The sequence below is a fragment of the Polyodon spathula genome, unplaced genomic scaffold, assembly GCF_017654505.1.
Source record: "Polyodon spathula isolate WHYD16114869_AA unplaced genomic scaffold, ASM1765450v1 scaffolds_725, whole genome shotgun sequence".
NCBI classification, from domain to species: Eukaryota; Metazoa; Chordata; class Actinopteri; order Acipenseriformes; family Polyodontidae; genus Polyodon; species Polyodon spathula.
In genome coordinates this window covers 47,193-72,893 of record NW_024472214.1, presented here as the reverse complement: position 1 = coordinate 72,893, position 25,701 = coordinate 47,193, and the positions used below count along the sequence as shown (strand labels likewise).

The window sequence follows — 25,701 nt, the reverse complement described above, 5'->3', positions numbered from 1 at the left end:
GCTGGGAGTCTGGGGATCCAAGTTCAAGTCCAGGTCCACATGCTACTGGGCAATGCATGTTAAAGTCCAGTCCAGTTTCTGTGCGAAACACACCAGCAAAGTTAGAAAACGATCCCTAGCTATCCATCTTCAGGTGAAGCTCTAAGAAAGTACTTGGCTGTTGCATCACAGAAACTGCTTTCTTCTGGAGTAATATAATTAGAAACTAGGTTTAAAATGTGTAAAAAAACATTACAGATAAGCTGCATTTCAATTTTATACAAATATTTGTAACTTTTCAGATACTGTGTGATTATGTATGTGGAGTAGGATACACTAGCCATGTGTAAAGTAATTACTGGTGCTGTATTATGAATCTCTTGTCATAGCTGTAAATACTGGACGATGGAGTGAGGGGGTGAGGTTGTGGGGGAGTGAGTGGGGGTGAGGGAGTGAGAGAGGGAGTAAGGATGAACGGTGAGGGAGTGAGGATGAAGGGTGGGGGAGTGAGGTAGTAAGGGTGAAGGGTGGGAGTGGGTTTGTAAGGATGAAGGTGGGGGAGTGAGATAGTGAGGGAGTGAGGTAATGAGGGAGTGAGGATGAAGGATGGGGTAGTGAGGGAGTCAGGATGAAGGGTGGGAGTGGGGGAGTAAGGATGTAGGGTGGGAGTGGGGGAGTAAGGATGAAGAGTGAGGTAGTGAGGGAGTGAGGGAGTAAGGATGAAGGGTGGGAGTAGGGGAGTAAGGATGAAGAGTGGGGGAGTGAGGTAGTGAGGGAGTGAGGGAGTGAAGGGGTAGGGGAGTGAGTGAGGGTGAGGGAGTGAGTCCAGGTTTCCATGCATGTTGGGTTGAGTTTGGGAATGCCAGCCTGTTGTTCAGAAGGTAATGTGATCCCTGGACTGACTCCAGGGTCTCTATTGTTTCTAGAAGACCTGCTCCACACCGAACATGGTCAAGAGCTCCCGCTCGAGCACAATGCCAGACAGACATGAGAGCAGCTAGCCAGCCTGCCAGACACACAGTGAGCCAGACAGACAGACAGACAGACAGACAGACAGGCAGGCAGGCAGGCAGGCAGGCAGACAGGCAGGCAGGCGGGGGAGCAGCTAGACAGACAGCCAGCCAGACAGACACACATTGGAGCAGCTAGCCAGACAGAGAGACAGACAGACAGGGGAGCAGCTAGACAGACAGACAGAGAGACAGAGAAACAGGCAGGCAGGCAGGCAGGCAGGCAGACAGACAGACAGACAGACAGACAGACATGGGAGCAGCTAGACAGCCAGACAGACAGACAGACGAGCAGCTAGACAGACAGACAGACAGCTGTCGAGTCTGGGAGCCGTCCTGCTTGCCATGCACTCATTGTCATCACCTACTTCTGTCCCATTACAGCAATGGACTGTGAATTACCAGGGATACTAAGAGAGCGTAGTCAAGATCAGGCTAGCAGAGTTCTGCAGATCCATATAGAAGAGGGTAGATTTACTAATCAGAATCAGTGGGACAGGATCCAGTTCAGATTTCTAATCTACGCCAACACTAATGTCTAGTCTTTGCTTAATACAGTCTAAAATGAATTGTTTGTAACTTCTTTATTAAATTACTTTCCAGTGAATTTACTATGTCCTGTTTGAAGTACTATTTACTTTGATCAGTGTGGCTGGAGGCTAGTGAGGGATGCATTTAGGATTTGAATATTAGACACGTTAAACAAACAGGGCACTGATGAAGGCACTGGCTGTCTCCTTGTGAAGTTATGGATGACGTACTGCACCAACAATACAATAAAAGAGTATTTCCACGCTATGCAAAACCACTTTATAAAACACCCCCCCTCTGCTATGCAAAACCACTTTATAAAACACCCCCCCTCTGCACACACTGCTGTACCAAACACCCCCCTCTGCACACACTGCTGTACCAAACACCCCCCTCTGCACACACTGCTGTACCAAACACCCCCCTCTGCACACACTGCTGTACCAAACACCCCCCTCTGCACACACTGCTGTACCAAACACCCCCCTCTGCATACACTGCTGTACAACTCAACTCAGCAACCCAAACTCGCAGTAAAATAATGTTTTTAGGGCAAACAAACTCTCATTTTAAAACTGCCAAAAAACACGCCAGTTGCAGAAAGTAGCAGCTCCTTTATTATTGTCTCAAGTAGTTTCTTGTTAGTTTTATTCCTCACTGAAATGTTGCATTTTCTTTCGATTCGCTAACGGTCTGTAATCTGCTCCAGAAATATTTCCTCAGAAGTGGTGCGTGACATTGAGAGCAGAGACATTTAACCTCCTAATACAAGAACAGCAGGGTACGTGCCAATACAAGCCGAGGGTGGCGTCAACAGTGGGACAATAGACAGGTGCGATTGTAAAAGGTGGAATGCGGTTTGTGTGATCGTGTTACACATTGCACACTCAGAGTGGGACAATACAGCCTCCTGCTTCTGCACAGTGAACACATGTATATTGTGCTGAACCAGGCTATGGGGTTTCTCTTAAAGGCACAGGAATGACTATATTAAAGTCTCTAATTACTGTGCATGTACATCGTGGTTACTTAGTAAATAGATGTGTACTTACACAACATTACAGTGTTATGCAGTGATTGCTGGCATAGTTAAAGGCACTGTGCACACACATGCACTATTACTGCTATTAGCTTGCAAAGGCCACATACTACAACAGAGGATTAGAGGCAGCTGTCAGCCTGATAGAAATCCAAAGAGACAAGTCATAGAGCAAGGTAAACAAGACTCTTCTAAGACAGTCAGGACTTTAATCTGTACACCAAGTCATCGCCGCAGACGGGAGGCGATGTGGCAATCATGGATTGGAGGAAACGCAATTGCACTCGCTAACCTAGGGGGCGTGGCTCAAGGTACAAAAGGGGATGTGGCAAGCCAAACTGTTCCTTTGTTATGGCTGCGAGAGAACCGCTGAAGGACTGTAGAGTAACTGTGAGTGTTTCATGTTCGTTTGTTTTGTCGTGCTAATTGTAAACGCTTGTTCTTGTTAGACTTGTGATCCTGTTTGTGTTTTGTATGTGTTTGTATCGTGTTTATTATTTTAGGACTGAACCCCGAGGTTTCACTGTGCAGTACACAGTGCTGTGTATTGCCAGGGATTATTATTTACAGTTGCCAAGCAACCCAGATTATTAAAATAAATAAAATAAAGGATCTTTTGGACCATGAACTTTGTTGTCTGTCACCTGTTTAAGCATTGCATCACATCTACACCTGTGCACTGCAAACCACTTTGCCACAAGGTCATACGATGCTACCTAGACCAATGGACAGAGATTCAAGTTTAAATGCAAAGAACCCAAACATATTCAACACAAGAAAGTTTCGCCTTTTAAAGACGCTAAAAGGACAGCAGCATCATCATTAAAATACAAACCCCAGCCGCTGTTAATGTTAGTGATTGCAATACAAGTAGAATCCATCAGACCCCAGCCTCTGTTAATGTTAGTGATTGCAATACAAGTAGAATCCATCAGACCCCAGCCGCTGTTAATGTTAGTGATTGCAATACAAGTAGAATCCATCAGACCCCAGCCGCTGTTAATGTTAGTGATTGCAATACAAGTAGAATCCATCAGACCCCAGCCGCTGTTAATGTTAGTGATTGCAATACAAGTAGAATCCATCAGAACCCAGCCGCTGTTAATGTTAATGATTGCAATACAAGTAGAATCCATCAGACCCCAACCTCTGTTAATGTTAGTGATTGCAATACAAGTAGAATCCATCAGACCCCAGCCGCTGTTAATGTTAGTGATTGCAATACAAGTAGAATCCATCAGACCCCAGCCTCTGTTAATGTTAGTGATTGCAATACAAGTAGAATCCATCAGACCCCAGCCGCTGTTAATGTTAGTGATTGCAATACAAGTAGAATCCATCAGAACCCTGCCTGTTTGTTTGTTGTCACTGACTCCCTGCCTTTGCTCAATCCCTCTGCCCTTAATCACCAAAATGTAGCTCTTCTGTCAACTGCCCCCCCCCCCCAGCGCATGCCTGGAGTGCCTGGCATTATAACCAGTTACCACACTTTTCCACTGTCTAAACTTAGAACAGGGGTATCTTTAACCCTGGCTGTGTTAATATATATATATTGAGGAGGCTGGTATGCTTTGTTTGGTTGACTGACGGGAAGCTTTGCTAAGTGGAGACAAGAAATAACACATCAATATGGTAGGAGTATCTGTCTGTCTGTCTGTCTGTCTCTGAACACCATTCTCTGATTAATATTTGCATGTGTCAAAAACAGCGAGGGAGCTCTAAATGCATTATCATCACATATTATATAGACAGTCACTGTAAATGCATTATCATCACATATTATATAGACAGTCACTGTAAATGCATTATCATCACATATTATATAGACAGTCACTGTAAATGCATTATCATCACATATTATATAGACAGTCACTGTAAATGCATTATTTTATAGACAGTCAATGTAAATGCATTATCATCACATATTATATAGACAGTCACTGTAAATCACTGTAAATGCATTATCATCACATATTATATAGACAGTCACTGTAAATGCATTATCATCACATATTATATAGACAGTCACTGTAAATGCATTAGCATTACATATTATATAGACAGTCAATGTAAATGCATTATCATCACATATTATATAGACAGTCACTGTAAATGCATTATCATCACATATTATATAGACACTCACTGTAAATGCATTATATCACATATTATATAGACAGTCACTGTAAATGCATTATCATCACATATTATATAGACAGTCACTGTAAATGCATTATCATCACATATTATATAGACAGTCACTGTAAATGCATTATCATCACATATTATATAGACAGTCACTGTAAATGCATTAGCATCACATATTATATAGTCAGTCACTGTAAATGTCCCTTATCTCTGTATCATCCACATTATTTGGTTAACAATTCTTGTTTTTTCATTACATCCTTGAAATGTATTTTTAAAAGTTCGAGCTAAGGAGGGTTCATCGCAATATGTTTTCTACTAAAGGTCGCTATATTCTAAGGTTCCCCACAAGGGCTTTTTGCATCACCAATTGGAATAAAAGATTCTTGTCATTTGAGCCATCCGCTCCCACTGGAGCAGTACTAAGCCAGCTCTGAGACTGTATGGACGCTCATAGCCCCTGCACTGCCCCTCTGTGTGCCGACTCCGGGGCAGATGTGTTCACGCTGCAGTAAATAAGAGACGGAAGCCTTCACAATCTCCTCGGGAGCAGACCACTGTTCAGACAGCAGAGATTAGGACGGCTGCGTTCACAGCACAAAAAAACCCCTAAGAGCTGAGCTGCCTCGATGCAGGATTGAAAGTGGCTGATGTTAACGGGGTATAGCCAGCCCAGGGCAGAGTTTTATGTGTAAATGCACTATACAGATAGGACTGGGAGACTAATTTGATTATTACACTGTGGCAGGGCGGTGTAAATAGGGGGGGGGGGGGTTGCAATTCTCATGACATTGTGCATACTTCTAGGGGGGGGGGGGTGGGGGGGGGGGGGGGGGGGGGGGGGGGGGGGGGTGGTGGGAGTGCGGTATTGTTGCAAAGGGGTTGCAGCCAAGCAGACAGAAGAGGGTGTGAAACTCTAGTGCTTAAAATAACTAGAATGGTATTACTTAATTGTTTTAGTTCTAGTTTTGAAATTAACTTTTCTTCCTTCAAAAAAATAAAATAAAATAAAATAAAATAGCAGTGCATGTCAGGCTTGAGAAAATGTTTTAAAAACACGCCCTAACTTCGACTGGAGCAGACGCAGTTTTTGGATGATGCCTTCAGCGGTTGTTAGCTTAGATTGTTAAATTGACCCCGGTGTGGTAGAACACGCGCCGCATAGAGCTGCACGATTTCTTTAAAGTGTCTTCACTGAAAAAGACACCAATATTTCTGTAAAGACCGCTCTGTCCAGTACAAGAAGGGAACGTTTCACGTGTCTGTTGTCATTTTTACATTTATTTATGTTTTCATTGTGTTTGTTCAATGTAGCATTTATTGTTTTTCAGGTAAACATTTAAATGTTTAGGAACTTTTGTTGTATAATAACCTTACAGATAATTGTCCATGTTTAATGTGACAACGCAATTTTTGACTACTTTAATAAACACTGTTTGAAATATCTTGAAACACCTATTTTTAGACTGTGAAATGCAGCGAAATAGCCATTTCTACTATGAAAGACTAGAACCCTACAAATAATGATTTAATAGTACTGCACTGAATATGAAACCTTCCTAATATGTTTTGAATCTACTGTCTAGAAATAAACAGAGGATCCCTATAGTATTGATGGCCTGTATGTATTTCTTTGGTCAGGTTGTGTACAGCTATGGCCAAAAGTTTTGCATCACCCTACAGAGTTGATTAATTTTGCTCTATAAAGTCGAATGAAACCTGCTGAATAATGTTACGTTAACGTCCTGAATTTACATACCGCTTTGGAGTTTCCCATATACTTAACGAAAAACTGACAAACATTGAAAAATGTGACATTTCAAAATCTAACATGAAACACTGTACTACTATCATGGCTTCCGGTATACTTTTGCGATATCGTTTTGTAGTTTCTTTGATTACATGATGTTAAATAAAATATTAAGTTCAAATAGCTAAAAAAAAAAAAAAAAAAAAAAAAAAGTTTCAAACTTTTGGGTATAGCTGGACAGTGCAAAACTGGACTGTGCATAGCTGGACAGTGCAAAACTGGACAGTGCATAGCTGGACTGTGCAAAACTGGACAGTGCATAGCTGGACAGTGCAAAACTGGACTGTGCATAGCTGGACAGTGCAAAACTGGACAGTGCATAGCTGGACTGTGCAAAACTGGACAGTGCATAGCTGGACAGTGCAAAACTGGACAGTGCATAGCTGGACTGTGCAAAACTGGACTGTGCATAGCTGGACTGTGCAAAACTGGACAGTGCATAGCTGGACTGTGCAAAACTGGACTGTGCATAGCTGGACTGTGCAAAACTGGACTGTGCATAGCTGGACTGTGCAAAACTGGACTGTGCATAGATGGACTGTGCAAAACTGGACTGTGCATAGATGGACTGTGCAAAACTGGACTGTGCATAGCTGTACAATACATAGCTGTACAGTGCATAGTTCTACAGTACATAGCTGTACACACACATTATGTTTTGGGTCAATAGTATAACTGTAGCAATTCTAGTGACACGATTAACCTGCGCTGTTCCTTCCTCCCTTAGTCACCTAAGAAGGCAAAGAAGAAGGCGGAGAAGGCCAGCTCCAATGTGTTCTCTATGTTTGAGCAGTCCCAGATCCAGGAGTTTAAAGAGGTGAGTGGTCTGTGGCACTTCCAGTACTATTGAATATGAATACCGTGCTTCAGTACTGAGTTACACTCTTCCCTGAATCTTTATCTGGCTCTGAGATTGCTTTGAGCTTGTATGTGGCAATAATGGGACCAAATTAAACGACCTTCGAAGTTATGAATGCAAATATCCAAGGTATGTGCTTGCATTTTATGTAGTTGTTTAAAGAGTTACCAGTTTAAAATCTCTTCTTCCGTCTATATTGACAATGTCAAAGTCAGATGAGCCCTGCTGGTGTAGTGAGAGTTCCTGGTGTTTCTTCTTCTCCTCAAGGCTTTCACCATCATGGACCAGAACAGGGACGGCTTCATTACCAAAGAGGATCTGAGAGACACCTTCGCAGCGCTGGGTAATAAGTCACAGCTCGGGAATTCACACTCATCTGAACTAACGTTCTCTGCTTCTTGCTTAGAATCACTTTGTATATCCTTTTTGATTTCAATCAGCACATCCTGTGGCCTTTATAGAGCTCTCAAACATGTCTTCTCTCAAAGTACAGCTGGTACACCAGAGTGTAACCATTAACCGGTCCCCCTGCAACGCTCTGCCCCTAGTGGATGTCAGAAATACTGATACTGATGTATTTCCTACTGTACAGGCAGAGTGTTGCAGGGGGACAGGTTAATGGTTACACTCTGGTGTACCGGGTGGACTCAGAGAGTAGACATGTTTGAGAGCTCTAAAGAGGACACAGAGGTGCTTTAAAAGTTTTGAAAACTCACCAGGATGTGATTGCTAGATAGACAAAGTGAATCTAAGCACAGAGAAGAATACAACAGTTAAGACAACTGGGGTAGTTAATGCCTGTACCAAGTTTCTCTAAGATCTCGAGAAATCTTGAAAATTAGTCTGTTCTAAAACGCCACTTCTGTACCAACAGTTCAAAGCAAGTTTCTAATGTGTGTGTGTACTTGTCTGCTATTGAATTATGTTTGTGAAGGAGGGTTAATCTGAATGTGTGTTTGGCAGGACGTCTCAATGTGAAGAATGAGGAGTTGGATGACATGGTGAATGAGGCCCCTGGACCGATCAACTTCACCGTCTTCCTCACCATGTTTGGAGAGAAGCTCAAAGGTAGGTTCCTGTCTGTACGGTTTGGGCAATAGAATTCCAATTCCAAGTTCTAGCTGGTGTAAGGAATTCCTGGGAAGGTACAGCAGCATGCAAGCACAGAGCACAGAGACTGAGGATCCTACAGAGAGCACTCCACTTACAAGTAGTGAAATGAGAATGAGCAATCAACTGCAAGAGGTGCACATGCTCAGGCTGAAAGACCAACACAAGCTATGTGAATCAGCTGTGAGTGATTTTGTCCTGCGAGAATGCATGAGAGAGAAAGGAATCGCCACTGGGCAAGCGCAAGAGTGACATTTTAATATTATGCTGATAATTATGGTATTTACGTATTCTTCAAATGCAAAGGTTTCTAAGAGGGGAATTGTTGATTACAAGTGAACGTGCAGTATATTCGCAAAGTGTACTATTCATTTTAAAGTCATTTTTCTCACTTTGCATCCATTTTTGAATGTGAGAGCCTTCTTTTACAAATATCATCTCATAAAGCTGAAGCAGTTTGAAGGGGCCACTAAAGCAGTGCTGTACACAAGCAGACATTACTGTTTGTTCTTTCACCTGGAAACTGCAGTGAAAGTAAATGACTGTAACTGCATGTGGCGTGATCTCTATTTACCTTAGGAAGCGATCCAGAGGAGACCATCCTGAACGCATTTAAGATCTTCGACCCTGAGGCCTTAGGTCACATCAGTAGTGATTAGTGAGTACGCCACGTTGCAAGCCTGTGCATCGATAGAATGTTCTGCACAGCTACTGGAGTATTTCCACATGCTGGAGTAGGAACTGAACATAGGAATTTCCTTGTAGTCAAACAAGCAGGGGGCTGAAGGACACAGCGGGCTCATTCTCTAGCCTCTCACCTCTGGAGGCGTGGACTCTAACAGAAGTGAAATGAGTTTGATGGCCTCAAACTAGCATCTTAAAGACAATGCAAAAGAGCTTTTGTGGTTTTGGAGCTTTTAACCTCATCTCACCAACTGGGCAATCCGTAATGCTAGTGTGTCATACAGCACTGCCCACTACACCAGCCCCCACTGACCTTGCTTATTATTTGCCTTATTATTTGACTTAGTTAATACTGCAACCCCCTGTGAACCCCCCTAGCGAACAGCCTGAAAATGTGATGGATTATAAATTGATTGCATCTTCTTTTGCAGTATCAAGACCATGCTGATGACAAAAGCAGACAAATTCAGTGAGCTGGAGGTAAGAGCACCATCAGAGCAATTCTGCTGCTAAAACTTTGAAGTTCTTGAGAACTCTGGCTCAGCTTCTCATCCATGAACGCCAGGCACAGCAGACCCTGTGAGGCATATTTATTAATGATTTTGTTATGTCTCGGGTCTAATTGGTCCACCACAGATACACGTATTTAAAGTAAGATTACAGTTCTTATTAAAGGTTCATAAGCAGCTGTGAACATATATTTCGACTTAAAGCACTTGAGCCATTACAGTGGCACAATTTAGCAATATCTTTGATCCTTTTGCCCTCCTTCCTTCTTCTCCAGGTCCAGGAGATGTTTGAGGCGTTCCCTCCTGACGTCTCCGGAAATCTCGACTACAAGAACCTGTGCTACGTCATCACCCACGGAGAGGAGAAGGACCAGGAATGAGCAGGAAGTGATCAGTCTTCCTGTCTGGAAATAGTGACAGCTTACAACCCTGGTACTAACAAAAGGTGTAAACAAACAGATTCCTTTGCCAGCATAACCTGATCTCTTTATTGTGCATTGCTGCTTTTACAAAAATATCTACCCCAAATTCAGCACAGAGTAGAAATCAATAGCTAGGATTATTTTCAAAGGTTGAGAAATACATGTTAATAAAGCTCTGGAACTAAACAAAGAAAATACTGTTTTTTTTTGCATATTTAATGTACTTAACTTCCTGAACTGAGCAAAGCAGAATATAAAAGTTGTGAAATCAGGGCAGATACACAGGTGTGAAAATGAGAAATGTCAATATAGGTACTCGTTTTTAGAAGAACTTGTGCACAATGAAATCAGTCACCTCACTCTCTCCCAGTATCAAAACCGTTCCATGTGCATGCAGTGCACTGTGCCTTTCAGTATTGCTTTTGAACACACGATAATAGACCAGTCAGCGCTCACTGTCACAACAGGGGCGGGATATTTTACAAGCCTCATGGTTGCAATCTCACGAGAGTCGGAACGCATTAGACACAAGCGTATACAGTAAAGTGGCTTTTAAAAATGAATATCAGATTCTTTTGTACATTCTTCAGCAGCACCACCTGCTAGAATCAGCTCATCACAAATGCTGCTAACTGGGGGTGCTGCTTTGTGCAGCAATGCTAAAAGCTGCTCTATTCCTGTGAAGGAGACTCCCGTCAACGCTCCCTCGCAGTCACTCAGGAGCCACTGGATCAGCCATTTCAACCAAAGGACTTCCATTTTCCTGCAAGGTGCTCTGGGACAGAAGCATTCACCCGATCATGAATGTCTGGTTGGTTTATAAAATGGCCGTGGCTGCGCTATGTTAAGGAAAGTAAACAGTGTTATTTGCTTTACATGTTTAACATCAACGGGAAAAAACCTGATAAGTTTTCAGCCCCCCCCCGCCCCAATATAAAAACCTGATAAGCTTTGTTCAATGGCTTTCAGCGCCCCCATTATAAAAACCTGATAAGCTTTGTTCAATGGCTTGGAGTCCCCCCATTATAAAAACCGGATAAGCTTTGTTCAATGGCTTTCAATCCCCCACTTTAAAAACCTGATAAGTTTTGCTCAATGACCACTCACCCCCACTATAAAAATGGTTCCAGCGCACAACTGATTCAGTGGCACAGGCAGAGGAGTGCAGCTATGAGCTCAACAGATAGTGCTGGCCAAGGAACTGAATCCTGTCTCATGTGAACCAATCACAGAGCACACATACCAGCACGGTAGCTAGCTGCGTTAGCATCTTGAGAGGTGCCACTGTGGGCTGGACAAGGTGTTATTCATCCAGGGAAATGAAAGGGATCTGAGCTAGCTGGATGGAGGGTGTCTCATAAAGAGTCCCCCGAGTCTGAATGGGGGGCTGCAGTGTTTGAAGTGGGACAGAAGCTCAAATGCTTCACTGTGTGCATTGTTGGAAGCTGTGTTTTTCTTTCATGGTTTTAGAAGAAGATATAAATTCCACTATCCTCCAGCAGTGATTAGGATGAATAAACACAATAAAACGAGGTCAGCCGTGGCCTCACTGAGACCTCACTAAACATCTTGTATCCATTAAGAGAAATGGATCCATTGTTCAAAAACTCAAACACACACAAAGGTTTAGAATGAGTAATCCATCCCACAATGGCAAGTGAATGATCACTCCCACCGCAGACTGGCCTATTTATTCTTTCTGAAACAGAGACTGCCACAGCTGCAGTTCAGGTACACCAACACACTGAGGAGGTAAAACAGATAACACATACATTTCAGAGTGACACACAAGGGTATAACAAACTCAACTCAAAGAGCTTTTATTGGAGAGTTTGGTTTCTCAGTGCAACACTGAGGGTTCTTCCGATTGCCCTCCAATGCAAGGTGTATATAAGTCCATACGCAAACAACACATACAAGCAGGCTACACAGCAAGCATACACATTAGCGAATACAGTACAAGTAATAGGGGCTGGCCCAGCTGCGGCAAGCTTTCAAAAACTCCAATGTAATTAAGCAGTATGAACGGGCACAGAACCCCCTAATATACAGAATTAACACTGAGTTCATCTATTCGGGGAATAACCCTTAATCAGCACCTGTGAAGAAACTGCACCAGCTCCCCTTAGCCTCATCACAATGATACAAGTACAGCATGATAAACAACCGTCACAAAGGCTCCCATTGATGCAGCAGCAGCAGCAGAATGGCTGATTCAGTTAAACCAGACTGAAAGCAGAAGCAGCACAGAAATGACTTTAAAATCCAGTCCAAAGCTCTTGACATATAACAGCAAGGACTAAAGAAGGCATGGAGTGTACTTGCTGGTAATCAGCCTTCATTCTCTCGCACCTGGAAGACTGACATGGCCTCATGCACTCTGCACCCTTCAGACAGCGCTTATATACAGGATTTTATTAGTGCAGTAACCTCAAGGCATGCGGCTGTATTGAGACGGCCCAGTTCTCAGTGTTTGAAGGGACCTGGCTGTGCCTGTGTTCCTGCTTTCTTACACAGAACGCAATGCAGCACTGGGATAAAGTGTGATCTCGTTTTCAATAGGAAATCAATATAGAAATCATTCTTTGTTCCCGAATCACTGGTAGTATCGAACAGCTCCTCACCACAGACACTGGATAAGATCTAGTGTTCACTTTGGAAAGGGAGTGACACGCAATTTCCATCAATCTGCAAAATACAAGCAACTCATTTCCGGGTGTTCACACAAGTAGCTTAATAAACCATAAGCGAGAGAAAGAGCCATTCACAGCTTGCCCTTTGTAACAATGTGTACTTAGACATGTCCGAATCTTTACAGCAAACATCTAGTGATCAGTCTGGGGGTTTAGTGTGATGATACCAGTTAAGTACTATTATAACAGCTGCGTTACAGTTTTGAATGAGGAATTATGAAGGATTTGTGACTAATTTTTATTTGACCTATGCTTCCAAATCTTCTGAAATAGTCAGAGCTTTCTTTTATAAGGAATAAATCAGATTAGGGATGGAAACAGACTCCTGTTGCATAGCCGTTTCACCCACTCCAGGTTTTACTATGAGCTTGATTAGCCACAATGCATAGGTAACAAGATCAGGTGTGTTCTGTTAAACTCACAGTAAAACCAGGAATGGATCAAACTGCTGTGCAATGGGAGTCTTCTTTCCATCCCTGTACACGGATATACAGTTGTTTCCTCCTTTTGTAAGCCGCTGCTGCTCAAATTCACCCAGCAGGCAACGGCTAGAGTTTTGATAGCGAGTTACACAGGAATATCACATGTAGCAATCAGAATGAACGAATGAGTAAAAATATCAGCGAAACTTTTCAGAAATGCATGAATGCGCACACTGCAGACTGACAGAATTCATTCACAGTGTGCTGAATAACTTCTGGAAACAAACCCATACGTTTAATATATATCCATGGCCTCGCCAGTGCAGGAAGACCAAACGGGATCTCAATTGCATGATCATTGTAGATGTTTCTATAAATGGAAGAGGAATATGCAAGTTGCTGATATTCTGTAAGTTTCCAGAACTCACATTAATTCAGAAATACAGCCCACTCTGTTTAAATACCTGTTAAAATGAAGGCCAGATATACCGTGGAACAACAAACGCTGCTGCACAATAAGAATGTCAAGGCTTTGCACCGGAAATTAAAAATAAATGTTTGTTTCGTTGGCAAGCATAAAACAAACAGAAACGTAACGTAATCCAGCACTGACATTAGTCCACAAAACCAGCACACAATTCAGCACAAACTGTCAGGCTCTGCTCAAGAGAGGCCCAGGACTGGGGGTCAGATTTGGATGCTACTGTACAAATTTGTGACACGCAGATTAAGTAGATTTAAAAAGTGTATAAGCATTTTTTGGTTTTACAATATAGATTAAAAAGATTCCCTTTTGTGCCTGGGCTGTCACAACTTTAGCAACTTTTTTGTGCCATTTCATCCGAAGCTCTCGATGCGCGCCTCCCAGGCAGGCTACTCATGGCCCAGCCCCTCACTGTCCTGTCCAATCAGATTGCTGTCAGCCAGGAGGAGGTGATCCCACCCCGCCCTCTTCGTCTTTATGCTGGGAAGCTGGGCGGATCCTGATAGATCCAATCCGGAGCCAGGCTCCACTGAGGAGGAGGGGTCTGGAGAGAAGTAAAAGAGAGTTAAACAGAGTGTGTGTTATTGGGTAAATAGGCTACACCAGCACACAATAGATCATGCACTCACACTGTGATGACATCATTCCCTACAACAGCTTATTTTAAAAGCTTCACCTCCAACTACTGCTGACAGTTACTGGCCCAAACCAAACTACAATAGGCTGTGGTCCCGCCAGGTCCCCAGGTCAGCTGAGCTGCGCCCCTCACCGTGGATGCCGATCATGTGCTCCAGGATGAGAACTCTCTCGGCCAGGATCTTCAGGGCCTCCCTGAGCTGCTGCACGCCCTCGTCCTGCAGAGAGAGGCAGCAGAGCCAGTGACACGCCCCTTATAAAAGCAGCAAAAAGCAGTAAAAGCACAACAAAGTGTAATAAAGCACAGCGAAAGCATGGCAAAGCATAGAGAAGCACTGTAAAGCACAGAGAGGTATGGTAAAGCATAGGCAAGCATTGTAAAGCACAGAGAGGTATGATAAAGCATAATATAAAATAATGATAAACTAACCCTTATGAAAGTTTCCCATAATAAAAGCACAGCAAAGTGTAATAAAGCACAGTGAAAATAGCACTGTAAAGCCCAGAGAGGTATGGTAAAGCACATTAAAACATGGCAAACCAGGGTAAGCTATGGTAAGTGCATAGTATAACCATTAGAAAAGCATGGGGAAAAATTACATTACAAACTTTTATAAGGATCAATATGGCTGAATTAATAAACACTAGTATTTCATTCTTCATAATTTTAATGACAAACATTTTGACTAGAAGGCTTTTCTCATTGCCTTAACGAGTTCAAAGATAAGAGCATGCTTAAAAATTGTGTGTAAGGTTTTTCTGGGCGCTAAAGGCACAAGATCTCAATAAAAAAAGCTTTTCAATTTCAGAAGCGGACTCATTGCGAACACTTTTTCCAGAGACAACGTTTATCAATATGCAGCGAGCGTCTGTGGAGGAAAAAAGAAGCAAGACAGATGCTTCATGTGACAACTCTGTCACGATATTGCAGGAGCAAAAGAATACCTAGATGACTACCACTTCAGAAAGACCCGACCATGAGCTAACCAGAGAAGAGCTGAGGAGATCACAATGTGCTCTCAGATTTACAGGTGTTGAGTTTGAGGGTACCCCACGTCAGGGGGTGACCAAAATCTTTTTGCACAATATATGGAAGTACACAATTGTACGAGTAGGGTTAGAGTTAGGGTTACAGTGTACAAAAAGATTTACACACTAAGTACATTGTAACTATGCAATACAACATTGTTATGATGTATAAGTGCACATGCATTTACTAAGGAACACAGTAATTAGAAACTCCTAATTAAATTGTTAATTTATAACTGCATTATTACTATGTCCTTTTCCATATAAAGTATTTCTTCATTTGCACATACATGTTGTACACATGTAGAACAGACCTCAGGAATGTTTAAACATGCTTTTCTGATTTACAAACATTCCCAATGCGTTCCAGTTTAAAGCTATGGTGTTTATTCCACCAGCAGCACGTGCTGGGATGATGTCATAGCTCGGTGCTTGAGCCCACCTCCTCACTCACCTCCCCTGCTCTCTCTCCTGGCTCTCCCTTCTCCCCTTTCAACCCGGGTTCTCCCTGCAATCACATGGGCAGCATGTGAACACAGCACTGTCAGCCAATCACATTGCTTTCAGAGGGAGTATTATCTCTCCGTGTACATTCCAATTCTGATTCTGAATTCCATTGCTTACCACACAGCTCCATCTACTCTGAATGGTAAATTACTACAAGCTAATATGATGTGTGTCTGGCATCTCTTATTGTCAGTGATGTCATCTCGTGCAGTTTGGGTTGAGCGGTTTGGCTGCTCAAACTGGACAAAATGATTTCTCTATAATAAGAGAAATGCTATGTACTGATTTATTATTTTTTTAATTTAATAGTTGCCAGGGTGTGTTTCTCCAGCAGTCTGGTTCTCACTGTAGTTCTTTACTATTCAGTGGAGGCTCATACTTACAGGCAGACCCATTTCCCCTGTCCTTCCTGGAGGCCCCTATTGAAAGAACTGTTGTCAGTACACTCAACAATGACAGCTACAGCAAGTAACATGCGCTTCTGTGAATATAAACAATGTATCCCAGGGCACAACTGAAGGAGAATTTCATTTCAGATCCAATGGCTTGAAAACTGTGAAATGGATCTGTATTGAAGATCTGTATTCTTGATTCGTCCAGAGCTACAACAACGTGGCAGAGAAATGGTTCATTTCAACTGGGCATCACCTAGAATGGAACTTTATTGACAGAATCATAGAATACAGCAGTGTGCCGGCTGTGAAGACACCAAGTCAAAGGGTGTGGTCTGCATCGTTGCGGTAAAGCAATGTGGCAGTGAAGGGGCTCTTATTGACTGAACATACAAAGTACCTGAATAATGAATAGAGCAGCAATTACTAGAATTACTCTTGTGTTTGTCACAAGACTAAGGGCTGAGTGATTTATGGTCATTAAAAAACGTTCAGATACCGACAGTCACAAGGAGCTGGAAAGCCAATGAAATTTGGATTCATTTTACTTTTGAATTTTGAATGACATTTTCCCAGCTCTGTTTATGCTCACCCTGTCTCCCACCTCGCCCTTTGCACCTGGCCGGCCAGCAAAGCCTCCCTCTGCCTGGAATACAAAGAAAGCCAGCGGCTCCATCACTCCAAAACACAACGGCAGATTACAAAAACGCTGCTAAATGAATCATTTGCCACACAGACAAGTAAACTGGTGTTTTGACAGTATCAAATTCTTTCAAGGGGATCTGGAATGATGGTCCATTCCCGCTGCACTCACGTCACGCCCGGGGGGTCCTGGGGTCCCTGGGGTCCCTGGGGGGCCGGTTGAACCAGGGGGCCCTGAGGGGGGATTCAAATGTATAGCGTGAACCAAGAAAGAAGCCGTATATACAGCTCCAGCCCAAAGTTTTGTCTCACTTAGAATTATACGATTGAGACATCATTTTAAAAAAAAAACCTACATGGACATAATTATGATCTCTTATGTAAACATCACGTAATTAAAGAAACTACAAAACGATATTGAAAACTATGAAGCAGTATGTTGTTCAATATGCTAACTTAACATTATTCAGCAGGTTTCATTTGACTTTATGAAGCTAAATGTGTTAATTCTATAGGGTGATGTTGTAGTACATAAGAGTATCAGAGAGACACTAAAGCATATATCTTCAGAAGAGAAACTTTCGGGAGGTGACACACAGCTTTCACCCTCCCAGCTCTCTCCCCCAGTCTGCCCCACGCTTGAGGTGCGTACCTGGGGGGCCCGCTGGTCCTGGCGGCCCTGGTCTTCCAGTCTGAGTTGAGTCTGTCTGTGTGGGGGGCGGGGGAGACACCCCATCTGTATGCAAACACAAAGAAGCCACATTAACTAGCGTTCTCTCATTACAACACATTATTCAGGCACACAAGTGTTGGAACATGTATTTATGTGTTGCTGTCCTAATGTTCTACAACAACTTGTCAGATGTCAAATGAATTCCTCCAGCTCAGGTGTGATCTAAAACAGTACACATTTTCTTGGTTGCAATGACGAGATTCTACATGGACAGCCTTAGCCTTGTAAAAGCTTCCCCTAGTAAAAGCAGAGCAACGTGTAGTAAAAGGTACTGAAAGCACTGTAAAAGCACAGCGAGCTAAAGCACATGGCAAACCAGGGTATAGCATGGTAAACGCACAGGATAACCATGAAAAAAGCAAAACGACCGTGCAGAAATACTGCAGTAAACTTTTATCAGACTGCTGGTGTCCGCTTCGAGAACTAGCTGGATAGCAGAGCCTCTAGCTTTAACTTGGCACAGCAAACATGCATGTCTTGTAAGGATCCCAGTGAATCCCTCCTGCAAGAAAGCTGATTTTCTGTTCCCGGAAGAGCATGAACTGGATACACCACGATGTTTGGGAGAGCTCTTTCTCCTGGCGAGTAAGAGCTGAAAAAAATTCCCTAGTTTATTTACCTGTGAGGTGTGAATAAATAAATAGCAGAGCTAGTGGGAATTTGCTGCGATGTGGACAATGCGGCAAAGTTGTACGTTTCTTGTAAACACTGCAGCTGTAACGCTTTGATAACAGGGATGCAATACAATCCAAACCTGCTTTGCGCTATCCCTGGTAACAAGCCTGCTTGTCGAAATGGCCGTCATTGAACTTTTTAATTTCACTATAGTCCTGTCTGTGCTCTTTTCACCTGAACCTTCTTTCCCGAGCAGACTGTAAAAGCAGACACTGTGAACACATCAGTCTCTTAGCTTGAAAAGCAGCCATTAAGGGGATTAGGAGCCATGCACAGGCATGGCTGTGATTAACCTTCAGAGAACTCCAGCCTCCAAAACCAGAGAAAGCGCTCGAGAGACCGGTTGTCTGGAACTCATTTCTACAGAAAACACCACAACTCTGGGAGTAGTGGTTTTTCATTTGAAATCTCGCCTCTTGCTTTTTATTTAAGAAGTTTTTGGCTGGGAGGGCAGGCTGCGATGCCAAGAGCAGAGTGCTGCGCTGACAGGTTACAAATTGGGTCTGATTTATGGCACGCTGACATCAGCCCGAGCCGGGTTTAAACAAAGACAGGCTCCTAATTAAAAACATCTTGAGGGCTGCTGGAGCAACATGGGTAGCTGCTGCCATCTGGTGTTGTTTTTCTGTCAGTGCAAGTCAAGAAGGCCGGAACCTCCTTTTACAAGTCAGGTTTATAAATTGCTGTCACTCTTCCAAGATGTTCGCTCGGTTTGGTTCTGTTTTTTGTAAATGTTAACAACAGTGCTTAAGAGATGTTGGAGTCTATTTGAACGATCTGTGATTTATTGGAAGTATAAATGAGAGGCACTCTGGAAGCAGTTTACATCTCAAAAGGCATAAAGTAGGCAGGGCTACCAGAACAATTCAGAAATCTTACTTAATATGTATTGCCACCATTTCGTAGCTCTCACTGTCTCTCGTTAGTGAAGGAAATGTATCGCTCGCTCCTTGCAGATACTTCAATTCTATACTATACATTGAAAACAAGTTAGACACATTATTGCCATCAAATCATTGATTGCAATACATATAAAATCCTCTGGCAACAGTTTCAACTAGAAGTCTTTGTCATTGTCCATAATATATGAAAATGCGAGCTCTTTGAAGCTATGGTAAGACATGCTAGGTTTACAGAAGTGATTTTTAGAGCTCTGTGTACTTTAAGCAGGCAAATTCAATGTGTTTAAAGCAGCAAATCAGTCAATGCTGTCCAACGGTTGTCCACTCACTGTCCCCCTCGGTTGTGGGCTCCAGCCAGTAGACGTCTCCCCTGGGGAAGGGGGGCCCTGGGGGCCCCGGGGGCCCGGGAGGTCCAGGTACTCCGGTCTCCCCGGGGTACCCCCTCGGCCCCAAGAGTCCTGGTCGCCCCTCTGGCCCTGGGCGAGGGGACAAAAGAAATGGTAAAGTATCAGACTGTGCTTTTGGCTCGTTGTGAACTGCTGGTAAGAGTAGGGGACTCTTAGTGGTTCCTCCCTGAACAGCAGATACATGAATCACCAGCAGAGTTTAACAGCAATTAGATTCACGTACAGGTGTAGACATGACCAGTTAAAAACAGGACAGACCAGTGCTGGAACGGAGCATTCACAGAAATAAATACAGGGATAAATTAAATATAAGAACATAAGGCAACATGAGAGGCCATTGGCCCATCAGCTGCTTGATCCCAAATTGTTGTCAAGTCATTGTTTAAAGGATCCTCAGTGTTGCTAGGTAACCCATTGCACACTCTCGCCACTGACACAGACATTTAAAACAACCTTTTCCTGTTTGTAGTAATGTGTATGATAACACATTCTTGAGATATTATCTGTATCTCTTACTTTTTTCTTGTGTTGATCTGATCTTGCAATGCTCTGGGTAGGCAAACGCTAACACTGATGAAGACATTGGTCAGAACGTTTGTCTATTTGAGTTTGGGCTAAAAACCAAGGGGTGCGTCTTGCACCCTCTTGTGACCGAATAATGAAAATGCAGCACCTACATATTCTGAGTCCTAGTTTAAAACAGCAGATATTTTGTTTCATGCCGGTTGGGTTAATTTTATTAAAATGATAAATCAACTATGCTAAAAACACCCCCTCTGTGAGCTCAGCACTGCCACTGCACTCTATAACGGACAGACAGGGAAACTGGGAAATATGTGGCGACTGGTTAACATTGGCACACAGGGCCACAGTCAGAGCCAGACGTCTGGGCAAGCATTGCATTTTAAAACTCTTATAACATTTGTTAAAATTAAAAAAATACCTCCTTTTGTATATTGAAATTAAAACAAAATTTTTGCACTGTGATATATTGTATCACGGTTCCTTATCGAGTGTAAATAAGAGGTAAAAAAACAACAACATACTTTCATGGTTACCATTCCTTTAACCTATATACCGGTATTTAAAATAGCCATTAAAGTATCATATAATCACATGACTTAATTGCATTTACTGTATGTAACACACTTTTTTTTTTTAACATATAACTTAGTTGCAGGAAGGGGCAGGTAAAAGCTGTTGCAGTTCCTGTTAAAAAGACTGCGTTCCTCTTGAAAATGTGTCTTGGCTTCTGCACTCTCTTCAGAACAGGAGTTTCGTGTTTGAGTGAACTTTATGAAGGGGTGAAGCTGATAAGAAACTGCGCTGTTGCTCTAGTCAAGGCTCGCTCCCATCAGAGGAAAGGAGCTAGGGGAGCGACCAGTGGCACTCAAACAATTTTTTAAGTGGGGGTGCTGAAAGCCATTGAACAAAACTGTAACCCTTGTATATGATGGAAGCCATGCAAAGCCAGGGGGTGCTGCTGCACCCCCAGCAACCCTAGTTCCAGCGTGCTTGGGAGCGACGATGGAGTGGTTTCAACCAAGGCACTGCTGTGATTGGATACACTTATCATAATTAAATCAGTTTTTACAGATGAATAGCCGGGGTCTCACCTACTGGTCCGATGTGGCCGCGCTCCCCGATTGGCCCCCTCTCTCCTGGGGGTCCGGCCAGCCCTGGTGGGCCCCTGACGCCAGGGGGTCCTAGATACCAGAGAAAGAAAGAGCAAAAAATATCCCAGGGATGAAAAAGCAAGTGCTGACAAAGTCAAAGCGCAAGACGTGCGCGCTTTAACTGCGACTGACCTTGCGGTCCTGGCTGGCCAGAGGGAACGGGTCTCGGTGGGTAAATCTCGTTCCCTGGACTTCCCATTGGATTTCCTGTTGCATTTTCCAGCTTCATAACCTGCAACAAGACCCACAGCCAGGTGGAGAGCAAGGATGGTTTTAGAATCCACGCTGTGCGTCTGCTGTTATTCAGTCAACATATTACACACAGTCTCTATTGTCAACCACGACTTCTGCCACTGAAGTCAAAAATGTTCCACTGCAAATCTTTAAAAAGCTGAAAAAACAAAAGAAATCAAAATAAGAGCAGCACAAAAAGATCTTGAACAGAGATATTGCTGCTAAAATAATCCAATACTATTGTTTATAACTGCCAAAAAATGTGCTTGCAACTCTCAAGTTCGTGTAATGAGCCAGCCAGGGAATTGAAATATGCACAGTATTTGTTTTGTATGCATTGAGACTGAATCACTGACCCTGGAAGACTATGAGAAGTTACAGGAGAGCAGTACAGAGTGACACATGAGGAATCCACCCCAATACAATACAATACAACACAATACAATACAACACAATACAATACGAGTAACATTTATATAACGCCTTTCATCACAAGGATCCCAAAGCGCGTCTCACAAAAAAAGAACAATTAAACCAATAAATGATACAAAACTGTATAAAACTGAAATTAAAAGAGACACACAAATTTGGTTTTAATTGTAAAATTCTCAGATAAAAAGCCAGTTTGTAAAAATAGAACAATTAAAAACAATCTCATAAAAAAATGTAAAAAACAATAAAATGGGAATAAAAAAAAAAGCAGTTCTGATTGTAAAATGGGAAAGCTAAAATAACTGTAAACTAAAATAACCGTAATGACAGACGAAATCCTTCAAAAAGACCACTTTCCAATTTGAATTATAAAGCACTGCACTTGACTTTGTGAAAAGGTTCCAGATCTCACCTTGGATTCCAGGACGCTGAGCCTGTTGTTCACGTCAGAGAAGCTGGTGCAGTTCATACACTCTGGAGACAAACACGGGACAGGAAGCAGTGATGAGATCACGAGTCCCGTACAGTAGCAGTGATAGAAGAAGAGCTAACCCATTCTTTAAAAGATCTTCTTTGTTTTATTAATTCAACGTGTGAGTCAATCTCTTTCAAATGCAATGCTACAGATTCAAACCTGTGTGTTGCATTTCAAAGAACTGCAAATCCTGAACTAGTTAAAAGAAATGAATATTTAGCGCAACAGTACATGAAGAGGCTGGGAAACATAACCTTTGAAATGTACAGTGCTGTATTTAGAAAAGGTGCCTGTCCCTCCTCTAATGCAGATATGTTAAGTTGAGGAAACACAAAGTCAGTCTGTGGCTTGGAACTTGGTTTCAGGAGATTAAAGCACTTTCACACTGGCACTCCTACCCGGGTCCGGACCCGGGTTCTGGCTACCCGGGTCACAATCCTGTGTAGTGAGAAACCACGTACCTGGGTCGTACCCGGGTCCCAGCGACCCAGCTCAGGATGTGGGTCGACACGCACTGACCTGGGTTGAGCGAGACAAAATGCATGACGCCTGATAAAATAACAAACAGCCACGCCTGCGTGAAGGTTTCACTTCCACAAGGAACATTTCTGTTTAGCCATATTTTAGTTGATTGAGACACAGCATGAGCCAGATTGCAGCAGGGATGAAGAAACATTTGCTCTAATCAACATTTGAGCCGACGGTTCAAACCAGAGAAGCTTGGATGGAAGCGTCAGTAATCAACTGTTTCTGGGACATTGATACACCTATTGTGCACTTGCATCTGTCACCCAGGTCAACCCTGCTTTATCAAAAGCAGGGTGAAATCGAGTAGCCAACCAGCATGACACCAGGTCCTGACCCAGGCAGAGAATGCCAGTGTGAAAGGGGCTTAGGTTTCAGGCCACTGCATGGCACACCAGGGGAGACTCAGGGTTTGATGCTGCGAAGTTGCCTCGAACTAGGTCTTCCTTATAAAAGTCTACCAAGGTCATTTTCAATGGTTTTCCTATTGATATTCTATGCTTTACCATACCTCTTCATGCTTTCACTGTGCTTTATTACATGTTTATCTGGGATAGCAGCATGTGTTAATGGGATGGTAGACAGACCCAAACTGAAATGACTGACAGCCACTGACACAGTGAAAAACTGCAGCATCTGTCATCCTGTGTGCCCCCACCTCCTGAGGCCAGCCTGGATTCCTCTCGCCCTCCACCTCTTGTTTTCTGTCTGTCTGCCCACTGGCATTCCCTGCTGCATACCCAGACACTGCAAACACTGAGGAACAGCATGCTGCCCACCGCAAACCCCTCCCCTGCTGCACCTCTCACTAACTCACTCTCACTCTCTGAATACTCTGCATACCGCCCTTGGAAGCACTGCAAAACCTGAGGTATGGCAAACCATTGTAAACGATGGCAAATACTCTATGCACAGACCTGAGCTAGAGATATAAGCAGGGTCCTATTAATCGCCTATTGTAAATATTTGTAGAACATGTGTATGAAATGAACAGATTAACATGCAATCTGAAAACTCCCCATTGAGAGGAATGGAAGCACAGACACACTTCAGCTCATGTCTTGTTATAACACAGAAGAAGGTATTGTTATAACACAGAAGAAGTTATAAGTCGACTTGTCTTTTTTCTGTTAGTTTCAACTCTACATTGATCAGCATGAAACTTTGTCTACTTAATTCTTTATGCTACCTTGCTCTGGGATTACGGCAGCGTGGCCAAGTGGTTAGGATTGAGGGACTGGGAGGGAGGTAGTGTAGCTAGTGATTAGAGCTGAGAGACTGGGAGGGAGTGTTGGCTAGTGATTAGAGCTGAGAGACTGGGAGGGAGTGTGGGCTAGTGATTAGAGCTGAGGGACTGGGAGGTAGTGTGGGCTAGTGATTAGAGCTGAGGGACTGAGAGTTTGAGACAATGGACTGTTTGGAAACTATGACCACAGATTATTACACTAGTTATAGATTGACTCTCATGGATCTAATGGAGTCTCTATCTTGGCTTTAGATAACACAGGAGGCATATCCTGCTAGCGTTTTGAGTCTAAAATACAAGTCCCATTTCACAGTGTGACAATTACTTTCCATATGCAGTTCTGAACTCTGTATATTACCAGTAATCCTGCGTCCCAAGCAAAGCTGCAGAACTGCCATGGAACAAGCTCATATAAGAGCATAAAACTAAAAATGCAGCTTTAGTATCACACAAATATATGGTAGATGACACAGCACAACTGTTGATTATACTTTGTGATACAAACCATTACTGTGTCTCCAGACCATTAAATCACATTTTGAACCTGTGTGTTTTTAATTGACCTCAATTATAAATTTCCTTCTGGGATTTTATGAAAAAAAGTTCTGAGACGTTAATGCACACAGTCGGTGGGGAAAGGGTTAAGCCCGCTTGGGCTCCAAGGGGTCTTGATTTTTCAGCTGCTCACTCCATTAATCAGGCCTACAAAGACAGGAAAAGGACTGCACTCAACACAGCCTGTCCTGCACACTCCCTGCCTGGGATTCGCAGCTCATAAATAACAAAGGACCAGGCAGTTGCTGACAGGTGCTGATCAAATCCTGTCTGCAAGACTCAAAAGAACATTAGGAAGAAAATCCGTCTGTATCATACAATAAAAGCCAAGGAGTCAGGGAGTCAGGGGCCAGGTAGTCAGGGAGTCAGGGGCCAGGGAGTCTGGGGCCACTAAGTGAGGGGAGTCAGGGGCCAGGGAGTCAGAGGCCAGGAAGTCAGGGAGTCAGGGAGTCAGAGAGTCATGGAGCCAGGGAGTCAGGGGCTGGAGAGCTAGGGATTCAGGTGGCAGTGAGTCAGGGAGCCAGGGGCCAGGGAGTCAGTGACCAGGGAGTCATGGAGCTAGGGGGCAAGGTGCCAGGGAGTCAGGGGCTGGGGAGCTAGGGATTCAGGTGCCAGTGAGTCAGGGAGCCAGGGGCCAGGGAGTCAGTGGCCAGGAAGTCAGGGAGTCAGTGAGTCAGGGAGCCAGGGGCCAGGGAGTCAGTGGCCAGGGAGTCATGGAGCTAGGGGGCAAGGTGTCAGGGATTCAGGGGCTGGGGAGCTAGGGATTCAGGTGCCAGTGAGTCAGGGAGCCAGGGGCCAGGGAGTCAGTGGCCAGAGAATCATGGAGCTAGGGGGCAAGGTGCCAGGGAGTCAGGGGCTGGGGAGCTAGGGATTCAGGTGTCAGGGAGTCAGGGAGCCAGGGAGTCAGGGAGTCAGGGGCAAGGGAGTCAGGGGCT

The 25,701-nt window shown here is 43.5% G+C and overlaps 2 protein-coding genes across 4 annotated transcripts in view; one reads left to right on the top strand and one right to left on the bottom strand.

Annotated features, from left to right (window-relative positions):
• Positions 1-4,066: 4,066 nt before the first annotated feature.
• Positions 4,067-10,287, top strand: LOC121308481 (myosin regulatory light chain 2B, cardiac muscle isoform-like). Its single transcript, XM_041240907.1, has 7 exons — positions 4,067-4,191; positions 7,245-7,334; positions 7,644-7,719; positions 8,340-8,444; positions 9,066-9,144; positions 9,602-9,650; positions 9,955-10,287. Exons 1-7 carry the CDS (start codon positions 4,189-4,191, stop codon positions 10,057-10,059), a joined length of 507 nt encoding a protein of 168 aa, XP_041096841.1. The 5' UTR covers positions 4,067-4,188; the 3' UTR covers positions 10,060-10,287.
• Positions 10,288-13,198: 2,911 nt separating this feature from the next.
• LOC121308487 (collagen alpha-1(XXVI) chain-like) overlaps positions 13,199-25,701 on the bottom strand; it is a 37,603-nt gene continuing 25,100 nt past the window's right edge. For 2 of the 3 annotated variants that reach the window (XM_041240915.1, XM_041240916.1), the window contains exons 4-14: positions 22,378-22,439; positions 21,432-21,531; positions 21,240-21,329; positions 19,546-19,692; positions 17,559-17,642; positions 17,079-17,140; positions 16,857-16,910; positions 16,256-16,291; positions 15,820-15,873; positions 14,470-14,554; positions 13,199-14,244 (exon numbers count right to left, since the gene is read on the bottom strand). In XM_041240915.1, coding sequence (XP_041096849.1) covers positions 14,090-14,244; positions 14,470-14,554; positions 15,820-15,873; positions 16,256-16,291; positions 16,857-16,910; positions 17,079-17,140; positions 17,559-17,642; positions 19,546-19,692; positions 21,240-21,329; positions 21,432-21,531; positions 22,378-22,439 — 929 coding nt within the window. In that variant the 3' untranslated portion in view covers positions 13,199-14,089. The remainder of the gene's footprint in view (positions 14,245-14,469; positions 14,555-15,819; positions 15,874-16,255; positions 16,292-16,856; positions 16,911-17,078; positions 17,141-17,558; positions 17,643-19,545; positions 19,693-21,239; positions 21,330-21,431; positions 21,532-22,377; positions 22,440-25,701) is intronic. The other variant, XM_041240917.1, reaches the window with a different exon arrangement.